The following is a 12,860-nucleotide window of genomic DNA, read 5'->3' as shown; positions in this document are numbered from 1 at the left end:
GGCAAGCACTTTACCACTAAGCTATATCTCCAGCCCTTTTTATGTAATTTTTTTTTGGTACCAGGGATTGAACTCAGGGCCTTGTGCATGCGAGCCTTTTTATTTTATTTTGAGACAGGGACCCTGTCTGAGGTACTCTTCTCATTGCTGAGACAAAATACCCAACACCCAAAGTTAAAGGAGGAAAGGCTGATTTGGCTCATAGTTTATAGAGGTTTCAGGTCATAGTCAGCTGGCTCCAAGGCAGGGTGGCATGGCATAGGGACACTGCAGAGGAGAAACAATTCATAGCAAAAGGCAGAAAGCAACAAGTCACAAGTGACAAGCAACGACCTGTTTCTGTCCCTTGAGTGCAGGTAGTACTCACACCCAGAATGGGGCATCCTTAATCCTAGCAGCTGCGCCATGAATCAATCCCAGCATCACATCCTTAATCCCAGCAGCACACATCCTAGATCCACCCACCTCCAAAAGGCCTTACCTATGGCTGTATGGAGCTTTGGGAGGACGTCTAGATACAAGCCATAACAGTCTTGATAAGTTGCCTAGACTGACCTCAAACTTGCAATCCTCCTGCCTCAGCCTTCTGAATAGCTGGGTTTACAGGCATGGGCCATCTGATACAGCTATCATATTCTTTTAATTGGAGATTTAGCCTTCTACATTTAATGTAATTACTTGTGTATTTTTTTATCTGTCATTGTCCTGCTTTTGAAAAAAAAAATTTTTGAGACAGGGTCTCACTATGTATATCCTGTTTTTATGTATTCTCTGTCTTATCTGCCATTTTCTCTCCTCTTTCTTGCTTTCCTTCCTTTGCATTAGTGAACTAGTGTCTTCTTCCTCTCTCTCTCTCTCTGTCTCTCTCTCTCTCTCTCTCTCTCTCTGTCTCTCTCTCTCGACTTTTGGTTTTGCAGTACTGAGGCCTCAAACCTGGGGGACACTACCATTCATTACCATTGAGCTACATCTCCAGCCCTTTTTTTTTTTGGTACCAAGGATCGAACTTGGGACCTTGCGCTTGCGTGGCAGGCGCTGAAACCACTGAGCTAAATCCCCGGCCCTCCAGCCCATTTTTAACATTTGTTTTTGAGACAGGGTCTTTCTAAGACAAGACTCAAACTTGCAACCCTCCTGCCTCAGCCTCTGTAAGTGCTGTGATTACAGTGGTGCACCAACTACCCTGTACTTTTCATGTTCTATTAGTGATTGCTCTACAGAGCATATCATGAGTCATTTACTCATTGCAGTCCAATATACTTTAGTACTTTTCCACTTCCCAAAGGATGCTGTGCTCTTAGAACCTTTCAACCTTTCATACCTTCACAGTCTTTATTATATTTCCTTTATCCTCTCTGAGCCATGTTTAGGTATAGTTGTTATACTTGATTAATAAAAGAAATTTGGAAGTTTCTCTTCATTGCTTAGGCTCTGAAATAATTGCTGCAGCATAGGCTCTGTCTAGACTCTAAGAGTTTGATAGAATCCCCTCCAAAGCCATCTGATCTGGTGTTTTGTGGGGTGGTTCCTTAAACATTTTCTCTATTTTTCTATAGGTATTAATATGCTTAACTTTCAGCTGGCTGAGGTCAATTTTTATAACTGTACTTTCCTAAGACTTTCTGCATCTAATCTAGGATTTGAAATTTACTCCATAGAGTGGTACAAAATGATTGTTTAGATTTATTTTTTTACTTCTTCCACAACACTAGTTACTTTCCTTTGTTGTTTCTTCGTTCGCATATTTGTGCTCTCTCATTTTTTAATGAAATTAGCTAATGGTTTGTCTTTTGTTTTGTATAAGAAACAGGATTTTTATTAATTTGATCTACTGTTTTTCTGTTTTGTATCTCATTAATTTCTACTCCTATCTTTATTCTAGCTTTATCATTTCCTTCCTTTTACATTCTTTCAATTTACTTCTTTAATCTTTTCTTTCATTTTAAAATTGAAAATGTACTTATTCTCATTTATTAATAGAGGAATTTGGGGCTATGAAACTTCCTCACTGCTTTATGTGTAATCCATTGGTTCTGATATATAATGTTTTCATTGGAAACTATGTGATCTCAGTTTGTATTTCCCCTTACACAAAAGATGGTTGATAGAAATGTTTTAGTTTTTGCTGTAATTCTTGTGGTTTACTTCCTGATGGAAGGGCTCTTTTTGTTTTTTAATTTCTAATTTTATTGCACTGTGATCAAAAAATGTTATTTTAATAGTTCTATTTTAAACAAAGTTTTGATGTTTTCTGTGTTATCTTAATATAAGGTCACTTGTCACGACTAGTGTCCTATGCACTGAGAAGAATGTTCATTCTCTGCCATTGGAGTGTACCGTTCAGTGTTATTTGGATCAATCACAGTCTGGTTCTCTGTGAAGCAGGTTCTGGGAGGTTTTAGTGTTGCTTCCTCAGACAGTGGTCCAGCCCAGGACATTGGATTCAGGCTAGGATGGGGTCACCTATGGTGGAGGGGACACATCCTCCTCCAGATGCCCCCTCCCTCCTCTCATCGTCGCTAGAGAGACCATCTTCTGTCACTGCAGGTGGCCTTGAAGGGTCACAGTGGAGACTTTTCTGGTTGGTGGTTGGTTTTGGGTCAGGGATTTCTGAGCACATGTATCCACAGGTATAGGGCACTATGGGATTTCCAAAATGAAGGTGCGGACTGGGGTAGGGAGTGTGACAGAGGAGCTGGCCTGTGTTTGTTCTCAGCCTGGATGCATTTTGACTCTTTGGTTCCTCTCTACATACAGCTCTTAACAAAACCAATTTTAAGATGAGATAAACAACTGGGCAAAATCACGTAACACAGCAGGAAAGAGGAAAATGAGAAATGCTTTGGCACTTGGAAATCAGATGGTGAAAACTGATGATGTTCAATGTATCCGTGAAAATGGAGGAGGATGCAGCTCTGCAGGCCACAGGCCCAACCCCTGCAGAAACCCCCAGGTCAACCCAAGTTCCCAGAGCCAACTTTCCTAGAGCTCTGGAGAATGGACAAGGTTTGCCATGACAAGCAAATGCTGAGTCAAGAAAAGGCACCTTGGGAGTGGTAGTGGAGCTTTGTGTGTTTGCTCGCCCCACTCAGCCCCACTGTGGCAGCTCTGTCACTGGTTCCAGAGGGAGCAGAGCAGCCTCCTTCACAAAGCAGCACGTGTGTCCATTCTCCCTCGTCTGGGGTTGCCTGAAGGACAACACAGACCTGGTCAGAAATGTCAAAAAGACCAACAGTCTGTATTCACCTCAGGCAAAAAGATTATGGCTAAAGCAAACAACAGCAATGAAAGCTGAGGAGGAAAAGCCTCAGAGATTCAAAAGCACCTACCTACCTGTGTCTACAAGGAAATCTAGAGAGCCTTGTGCGTGCCCAGGGCCGCTTCCATGCTCACAAAAGACCTAAGAAGACTTTGAGTTTTCACCTGGCACTGTCTCAAGGCTCAGTGCATGAAGGAAGTGAAAGCTAAGGTAGAGTTGGGAACAGGATGGCTAAGAAATTGAGTACCCCACCTCCCTATGCACACAGAGCCAATAGCAGAGACTGGGAGAGCTTTCTTGTTTCTCTGTCAGCTCCTGACACTGTGTGCCCAGCCCAGTGGGAAGGCCTGACATAGATGCTAAGGATGCTTGCAAATGTGGCTGGCAGGAAGCAGGGCCCAGACATAGAACTGTTCAGGGTGGGGGGATGCCAGGCAGCCAGGAATGACTTGGAGGCATTTGCAGTGCCCTCTGCTTTTCAGCTGTCTCAGCTGCATTCTTTTTTTTTTCTTTTTTTTTTTTTTTTTGGTACCGGGGATCGAACTCGGGACCTTGCACTTGTGATGCAGGCGGCAGCATCACTGAGCTAAATCCCCAGCCTCAGCTGCATTCTTTGGACCCTGGTTGTGGTTCAGATGTAGTTGATTCTTATTCTGTCTGAATGCTGTAGCCCCAGGCAGCTCACCCCACTGCGTGTGGTAAGGTTAGGGCTGGAGGCAGAGGCTGCTTGTCTAGGAAAGACCAGAAGCCAGCTCACCCCCCTGGCACCTGGTTGTCCCAGCATAGGTACAGGCCTGCTGGCACTGGGAGGATGTTCGTCAGTGCAGGCAGTTTTCAGCTTTGATTTGTGACACACAGAACATGGGGCTGGCCTCACCCCCAGTGTCTGACAGGCCTGGAGCCACAGGGTGCTGCAGTTATCATTTGTCTCTCCACCCAAGTGACAACACATTATCCCTTATCTCTCCATCTAGCTCCAAACAGTGAGGAGCCCCTAGGAGGCATGGCAGGACCAAAGGCTCAGACCCACTGTCCCCTCTGCTGCAGACTGGGCCAGCTGTGTCTAATGACGCTACCTTTCCGTGCAGGAAGAACATCTCCATAGAGCACGTGACGCCTGCAGACAGAGAGCAGACCAAGAAGGTGGTGTACTCAGTGGTCTACGGAGCAGGTGGGCCTGGCAGGGGCTGAGGTCTGGGAGTCACCTATCAGCCAGTTGGCCACGGGCTTGTGTTTAAGTGTGGCAATGCTGCAGAGACAGCACTGCGAGTCCTCAGTGTTACTACACAAGCACTCTGGGGAAATTTGCGTCACCAGACACTAGTCAGGCCACTTTTCACCTCCAACTCTCCATGTCATGAGCAACCCTCTCGGGATAATCAGGCCCCATCCCACATCACACCACCATTCCAGACATGACTGCAACTCAGAGGCCTTCATCAATGCACACGCCAGGCCTGGCAGAGTTAAAGCCCTCAAGATGGACTCTGTCTTGACTGCTTCCTAGCTCATGTGCTCCTGCCTGGGGCAGAGCTCTCTAGATGGGCCACACAGCCAGGCCAACCCCTACAGAAGGCACCATTTCCTCCCTCTGTGGCCCAGCCTTCCAGGAGGGGGTCCAGCCTCAGGGGTGGAGAGGGGCTGGGTTGTGGAGCTGGAGGCCGGCAGCCTGGGCCACTGTCTCCTCCTCTGCAGGCCTCCCACCCCCACGTCCCTCCTCTCTTCCCCTCCCCAGGACCCAGGCAAAGTAGCCCTCTGCCTCTTCTACTTTCCCTTCCTTCCCTTCCCTCCCTGACCAACCTGCCCATGCCCAGGTAGGGCCCTATTGCCCCTCTTGGAGGAGTGGTCTGTCTGCTGTCACAGGCCCCAGTGACCTCCTTGGCCCTTTGGTGGTGCATCTTGGAGCTGTGGAGCTTGTACATGGGCCCTGAGAAGAAGTTTCACCTCCCTGCCATAGAGACCTTTGGACATTCCAGCAAAACTGCACAGACTCCTTTGTGAGCCTCAAGGCAGACACACAATGGCCTGGAGGACACCACCACACAGTCCCCATGACCACAGTGCCCTGGGGTGCATCCTGAGGGCCTTTCCCGGAGCCTCAGGGCTTTGTTCTCCCCTTTCTTCTCAGAATACCTTCCTGCATGTGCACAGAGCTCCCCACTTGTGTCAGATCTGCATCCAAAGCTCCCCTCTCAGCTGTCTTCCACCAGTGTTCGTTACCCATTCAAGTTGCCACAAACTTCAAGACTTAAAACAACACATATTCACTATCTCACAGTTTCTGTGGGAGCAGGCGTGTTGTGGCCAGGTCCCCTGCTGGCTGCTGTCAGGATGCTAACTGGAGCTGGGACCCCGCATGAGCTTTTCCTAGGGATGTACCCATTTTCCGCAGTGTCTGCTTCCCTCTGGTCTGTGGTCCCCAGCCTGGCAGCTCACTGCTCAGTGTGGGTGGCAGGATCTGTCTGCTCTGCTCACACCTCCCATAGAAGGCTCACAGTCACCAACTCTGAGAACATTCTGATTATGGGCACAGGGTCTGGAGAACAGGTCAGGAGCTGAGCTCAGCCGGGACAGTGGGGACACTGGTGGCTGTCCTCAGTCACCCGGCCCATTTCCTCCCTCTGCCCGAACCTTCCTGGGTCTCTGTGCTGGGCGAAGAAAGCAGTCTGCCCAGGTAGATTAGGTCTTGACACTTGCATCCTGTTCCAGACATGCCAGGAGCACTGGCTCTGCAGGCCCTGCCTGAATCCCAACTGTCACCTCCTGAGGGATGGGCTCATATGAAGGCCTCCACTTGCCTGCCCATCTCCTCCTCGATAAATGCTCTCATAGGGTTGCTGGGGCCCCACCTGCCAGTTAACTCACGTCTCTCACCTGCCTCTCATCAAAGCTGTTCTATGTCCATAAATGCCCCAAGAGGCCCAGAAGCTTCCATGGGTCTCTCCCCAACCCCAACCTGGGCTGGCCCCTCAAACCCACTTGGAAGAAAAGGGCAACACAGTGTGAGCATGCGAATGCCCGCTGTGAGCAGGCTGTGCCCAGGAGAACGATTGCCTCTCCACTCCACAGCCCTGCTCCTCAGAGAAAGGTGGCCTCCCAGCTGTCTGATGGGCTCCTTCTGCAGCATTCACTTTGTTTTCTGGAGAGGAAAAGAGCTGCTGTGTAAATAAGCAGTGAGTCATTAGCTGTGATGCCAGTGAAGAGGGTAATTTGGCTGCTTTTAGCCTTGATGGTGACAGAAGCGCCTACCCTCAGCCTCTGTCTCTGCTACTCGAATTGTTCTGCCCTCCTGACAGCTGGAATTAGCACGTGTCTGTGCCTGGCTGGGGCTGTGCCTTATTCTCCCTTGTTTGAGACCAGAACCTGTGGATGAGCTGGGTGGAGGATGCAAGTGAACTTGCCAGGTTCCTGGGCTGCTGGGGACCCTCAAGAAAGTCAATGTTGAGACAGTGGCCAGGCAGCTTTCAATGGTATACACCGTGCCTTTTCAGGGAAACACAGCTGAGTGGCCTGGGTACTACTAACAGGGATGCTGGCCCACTGGTGTCTTGGGCAAATAGTTCCTCAACTGTTGTGAGGACCAGTGGTGAGACAAGCAAAGAAGGTGCTTCAAAGGGATGTGGCCCCTGCAAGCCGTGGAGCTGGCCTGGCCCCGCAACACCTCTTATTCATGTACCCCATGTGTTGCCTGGGCCTTGACCCTAGACTGGCTTGAAGTCCATGTCCCTTCCTGCAGGTGGCTGAATTCAGCATCTGCCCGCATACCAGGCACTTCCCCAGCTCACAGATCCTACTCCACCCTGGGCCAGCTGAGCCCCTTCTTTCTTAGAGTCGATCTAACACTGAGTCTTGCCAACACTTCCTCAGCATGCTCTGTGTCCAGTCATGCCATCAGCAGTGCTTGCTGAGTGTGTCCTCTGCACCAGGAGGCCTGTGGACAGGGACTTTGGGCTTGCTCACAAGGGGCTCACCTCTGAATGAAAAAACACAAGACTGAGCCCAGTCTTGCATCTGGTGAACAAGGAGCCTGAGGATCACATCACACACACACACACACACACAGAGCCCGTGAGCCCAGGAGGCTGCCCAGAGCAGTGACACCTGGGCTGTGCAGGTCTGTTGTCATCTACTAGACAACATTCCTGAGGCTTACTGTGGGCCAGGCACGTGCTCAGCCCTAGAAACAGAACCCAGAGTGCAAACTGAGCCGTATGTGTAGGGTGGCACTTGGAGAAAAGGGACTGAAGATATCTATCCAAAGTTAACTCTAAGACATATGTGCACAAACACATGCACATATGTGCAAACACACATGTGCATACACGTGTATACACATGCACAAAGGATATAAGCATGAACATTAATTATGATTATCAAGTTGACTGGATTAGGAGACACCTAGCAGATTAGTGAAGCATGTTTCTGGGTGTTTCTGGAAGGGTCATAGAGGTCTGACCTTGGGTACTATATCTGATCCCTAGTCCTTTCCTCTCTGGTGCTCTTCCCAACCCACTCAGCTTCCCAGCTGCCATGAGGTAAGCAACATTCCTCTACCATACCCTTTCACTATGATGTTCCTGATTTGGAGCCAGCCAAATATGGACTGAACCTTCTGAAACCATGAGCCAAATAAACTTCCACCACTTGAAGCTATGGATGTAGAGCATTTGGTCCCAGCAAAAGGGAAGCTGACCAGTACAATTAGCCTTCTGGAAGATACCAAAAAAAGGAAAAGAACTCACTTTTGGTCATAAATATTTAGGAGAGGTGTAACTTCTTGTAATGGCCAAGGAGCTCCCATTAGACCAAGTCTCCCATAGATATCAACTATAAACTATAAAAAAAAATGTCTCCTTGTCTTCACAGACCCCCAGATTGCTACCTGTGGGCCATGGTCTCCAGGCCATCCTCTCTGAAGATCCCTGGGGTATCCTCTAGTGTGGTCCAGAGTTGACCCAGGGTTGGTAGCAGACAGAAAGGCCTCTCCTGATCTGGTGATGGTCTCCCAGAAGTGCAGCTCTGCAGTTCCCTCCAACATTGGATCCCCTGACACCCAGGGCTTTCCCCTTATTCCACCTATCAGGCAACTGATCGCCTGACCACATAGGCTCCCCCTGGCTCTTTTGGGGTGAAGGTGGAAGGGAATGACCACATTAAGCACCAAGCTGGAGCCAGGCACTGATTGGAACCTCACATGCTTTGGCTCAAGGTGTTCCCTCAGCGACCCTGGGGTGAGGACTATTGTTCCCAGCTCACAAGAGAGGAAATGGGTTTCCTGTGGATCAAGCAACTTTCTCAGGGCCACTTAGAACCTCCCATGGGCAAAGGACCTGGAACTAGACCCAAGCCTGCATGGTCCCAGCCCTGTACCCAGCAAGCAGGAGGCTCATGTGCTGGGCCAGAGGCCCTTCTATGAGCCCTTCACAAGGACACTGCATCTTCTACGAGCAAAATATCAATCTGGACCAACAGCATGTTTTACAAAGTAGAAATTCTAAGCACTAGAACTCTTGGTGTCAGGCCGGGGATTTAGCTCAGTGGTTCTGCTGCCTGCCTCAAAAGTACAAGGTCCTGAGTTCAATCCCCAGTACCAAAAAAAAAAAAAAAAGCCAAAGGATTAGAACTCTTTGTGCCATGCTACTGTCACTTGGCATGGAAATTTGCCTCTTCTATTCCCTCTCCCATCTCCCCCAGTTCTGTAGTCAGGTCTCCTATGGCCAAGCCCCAACCAGGCACTGTCTCTTCATCTGTGGCTTCACCTGCAGCACCTGGCAGTGAACATAGTTGAAAACTTAAGTGTTTAACAGGCCCTGTCCAGATGGTTGGCACCCAGCACCCAGTGTGTAAAGCCCAAAGGCTGTACCCTCCTAACTTGCAACAAAAGACCATGGGTGCCAGCTAGGCCTTGACTCACCTCATCATCCTAGAGGCCTATGGCAGCTGGTTCCAGCCACCTGCACACTCCCTGGGGCTGGTGCTCTGAGCACTCCCTTGACCTATTGTGTGCAGGACTGGACTCTGATCATGCATCTTTCTGACTCCTATAGGGAAGGAGCGTCTAGCAGCTTGCCTTGGAGTTACGGTTCAGGAAGCCACCCAGTTTTTGGAGAGTTTTCTGCAGAAATACAAAAAAATCAAGGACTTTGCCCAAGCAACTATTGCTCAGTGTCACCGTACAGGTGAGCCAGCCCCAGCCAGGCCCATGGCAGCCCCTGCTCTCTCTCTTCCTGCAGTGTCCTTGGCTCTTGGCTCTGCAGTTGGACGAGGGTGTGTGGGCCGTGTGAGGTGGGCAGTGTAAGGCCGGGTGGAGGTGGCTGGGCCAGCCTCAGCTCCTGCTGAGGAGATAGGACTGAAGGCTCCGCATAAGAAGGGCCAGAGGCAGGTTCCGAGTAAAGCAACAAAACAGACAAGCTGGAGCTAACAGGTGACAGCTACACAGCTAAATCGAAACAGACAGAGCCCTGGACCCCAAAATGGAGAAGATGTATTCCTGCAGAAGGCATGTGGTACATTTACAAAATACCTCCACAGTTTGGTCATAAAAGAAACCTGAAGAGATTTCAGAGAATATCAAGTAGAACACATCTGTGACCAGGGTGCACTAAAAAGATAGTTTTCTACACACCTATGTGTGTGTGTAGCCATCCACCCACACACTTAATTGGAAATGTATCACAGTCGTAAGTAATTTAAGATAAAAAGACACCCCAAGTCGAGCCAGGGATTTAGCTCAGTGGTTCCACCACCTGTCTCGCAAGTGCAAGGACCCAAGTTCAATCCCCGGTACCAAAACAAAAGACATCCAAAAAAAGGACCAAAAATTTTAGAAATAATGACAGTAACGCTGTCTTTAAAAAAAGCATCCAAGCTGTCTGGTCCAGAAACAAATATACCTTGGGAACTGATGCTTCACGAGGTTCATCACATAAAAGGGAAAAAGAGCTGGTGTCACCTGCCTTTGACTTTAGTTCACTTTTAGGAAGCACTTCCATGATTTGTTTTTAGAAGTCAGAAAGTGCTTGTTAAATTCAGCTTTGATTATAAACCGGCTCTGTTAAAAATTTGCACATAGTATATGGACCCACTTGTACCTAAGAATTATTTCTTCAATCAAGTATAATTCCAACTGCATTTACAATAATGGAGTGTCATCACTATTGTTAGAATATCAACATCATTCTTGTGAGCAGAAATTAAAACTATAATTTAAACCTTCTTACTTATCACTTTACCTGAAAGAAGTTGAGATGCGCAGTATATATTATATTAACCATATCGGGTTTAAGTTATTAAGTTCAGAGTCTTGCAGCTCATTGCTATGGAGCCTGCCATGATTATGTATTCAAAAACAGAAGCTCTGATTTAGCCAGACACGGAGGCACAGCTGTGGAGGGTAAGGCAGGAGTCAAACTTGGACCTGGGCAACTTGGGAGACCCTCTCAAGATAAAATTTTTAAAAAGGCAGGGCAGAGCACCTGTCTAGCATCCTTGAGGCCCTGGTTCATTCTCCAGTGCTAAAACAAAACAGAAAGACCCATTAATGAAGCTTCCTTGGCACTTGTGGTGCAGTATTTTTATTTTTATTTTTATTTTATTTTTTGGTACTGGGAATCGAACTCAGGACCTTGCGCCTTCAAGGCAGACATGGTACCACTGAGCTAAATCCCCGGCCCTGGTGCAGGATTTTTAAATTGTCCTTCTGGGTAGTAGTGAGGTTAACTACTGATAAACAGTGACTTGTGCTTTTTCTGTTGTTATTGTTTTGTTTTTTGTGAGTGGTCAGAGCTTTAAACTCTTTTTCCAGTGGTTTGCAAGCTTCTCCCAGGTGCTTTCCTGCTCTTTCAGTGACGCTGACTGTGTCTCCAATTGTGTCTGCCCTATAGGCAAGAGATAAAACTAAGCTGCTTAATTCATCTCTCTGCACTTTGCTTCCCTATTTTCTTTTTATTTTTCTTTTTTGGCACCAAGGATTGAACTCGGGTCCTTGCACTTGCGCAGCAGGCGGCGAAACCACTGAGCTAAATCTCGGGCCCTCTATTTTCTTTTTATTGTGTGCATTCACTTTCAATAATACATTCCAAACTGATGTTTTTTAAGCAAATCAATGTAAGGAATGAAGTAGTAACTTAATAAAGTTAATTTGTTTATTTTGGTACAAAGAATGACAATAAAACATCTCATCAAAAAATTGCCCACACTGCCCGGGATTTAGCTCAGTGGTTTTGTCACCTGACTTGCAAGTGCAAGGACCCAAGTTTGATCCCCAGTACCAAAAAAAAAAAAGCGTGCAAAGCACTCCTAACCAAAATTGCCCACACTGATGCTTTACTTGAAAGAAAGAACAACTATAAAAGGATATTTTTAAACAAAAGAAATTTGTGACTATAAATGAGTTGAATTTGACACAAGTAATTTGTGAACAGCAGAGTAAATGAAAGAAGGAAGGAAATCAGTGAAGTGGCAGAAATTAATGAAGTAAACGACAAAGAAGAGGTTTAATAGTTGGTGCGGAGAGAGCATTCACAAGTCACCACTTGCTAGGCAGCAACAAATGAAGACCAGCTGGAGGGCTGGCATGGTCCCTGCAGGGTACAGGCGACACCTGTATGGCAGCCTACGGTATCCCGAATCCTCCGGGGACTGTGAGGACCTGGGCCGCTCACCACTGGCCCCCTGGCCTGCCAGTGGACACACCATCAGCCCCTAGTGTGGCCCCGTGACCCCAGCACACTCGAGCTCGGCCCTCCCCAGCCCCCATCCCATCTGCTCGCTGGCTGTGTGAAGCATGAGGCCACCCATGACTGTTTCCACCCCTAGTGGCCAGCAAGCCACAGCCAGACCTGGGGAGGGCAGCTGCCCCACCAGAAGCCTGCCCACAAGTCCTGGCCATTTCCTGCCCAAGAGCCCCATACTTAGCAAGAGTAAGCGTACCGTCAGTTTTGAAATGTTGACATAGTGATAGCACCCAGAATCCACAAGAGGACACAGAGCCAGGCTCTGCTTGCGTGCTGAAGACAGAAAGCACCCACAGTGCAGACACTTACGTAGCACCAACTAGCTAGGCGCGATTCTAAATGCTTTCCTCAAAGTGACTCACATAATTTTCACCACGCCTAAGAAGTGGGTAATATTGTTACCTCTATTTTTCAGCAGAATAAAAGGAGTCCCTCTGACGTTAAGTAGCTGCCCAAACCATGGCTAACCGGTGGAGTGGCATTAGGGCAGTCCAGGGCGTCCCTGCCACAGGGAAGGTCTCCCCACCTCACAGCCAGCTTTCATCAAGGGGTGTGGGCCGTTATATATCCAAGCAAGAAGTGTGCGTGCTCTGGCCTGGCAGTCACACACCGAGCAGAGGAGGCGGCCTGTGCCGAGACCAAGAGGTCAGGAAGGGTCAAAGAGCATAGGTCAGAGGGCAGAAGAGGTCAGGTGAGCCCAGCTCGGGGGGCATGCAATTCCAGCCCTCGCTGAGCAGGAGGGTCGAGAGTTTGAGCCCAGCCTGGAGAATTTAAACTTTCAAACATTCTGCCTGAAATTTTAAAATATATGTAAAAAGTGCTGGGGATGTAGCTCAGTGCAAAGGCCTGGGTTCAATCTCCTGTAC

General features: G+C 48.2%; 1 protein-coding gene across 6 annotated transcripts in view; it reads left to right on the top strand.

The window, feature by feature from the left end:
• Poln (DNA polymerase nu) overlaps positions 1 to 12,860 on the top strand; it is a 147,337-nt gene that overhangs the window by 128,446 nt on the left and 6,031 nt on the right. For 5 of the 6 annotated variants that reach the window (XM_021260401.2, XM_021260400.2, XM_087187780.1 and 2 more), the window contains 2 exons: positions 4,348 to 4,430; positions 9,307 to 9,438. In XM_021260401.2, coding sequence (XP_021116060.2) covers positions 4,348 to 4,430; positions 9,307 to 9,438 — 215 coding nt within the window. The remainder of the gene's footprint in view (positions 1 to 4,347; positions 4,431 to 9,306; positions 9,439 to 12,860) is intronic. The other variant, XM_087187781.1, reaches the window with a different exon arrangement.

The sequence above is a fragment of the Heterocephalus glaber genome, unplaced genomic scaffold (assembly GCF_053883595.1).
Source record: "Heterocephalus glaber isolate CG9 unplaced genomic scaffold, H.glaber_assembly_v1.0 deba00001509, whole genome shotgun sequence".
NCBI lineage: Eukaryota > Metazoa > Chordata > Mammalia > Rodentia > Bathyergidae > Heterocephalus > Heterocephalus glaber.
This window is presented reverse-complemented; position numbering and strand designations above follow the sequence as displayed.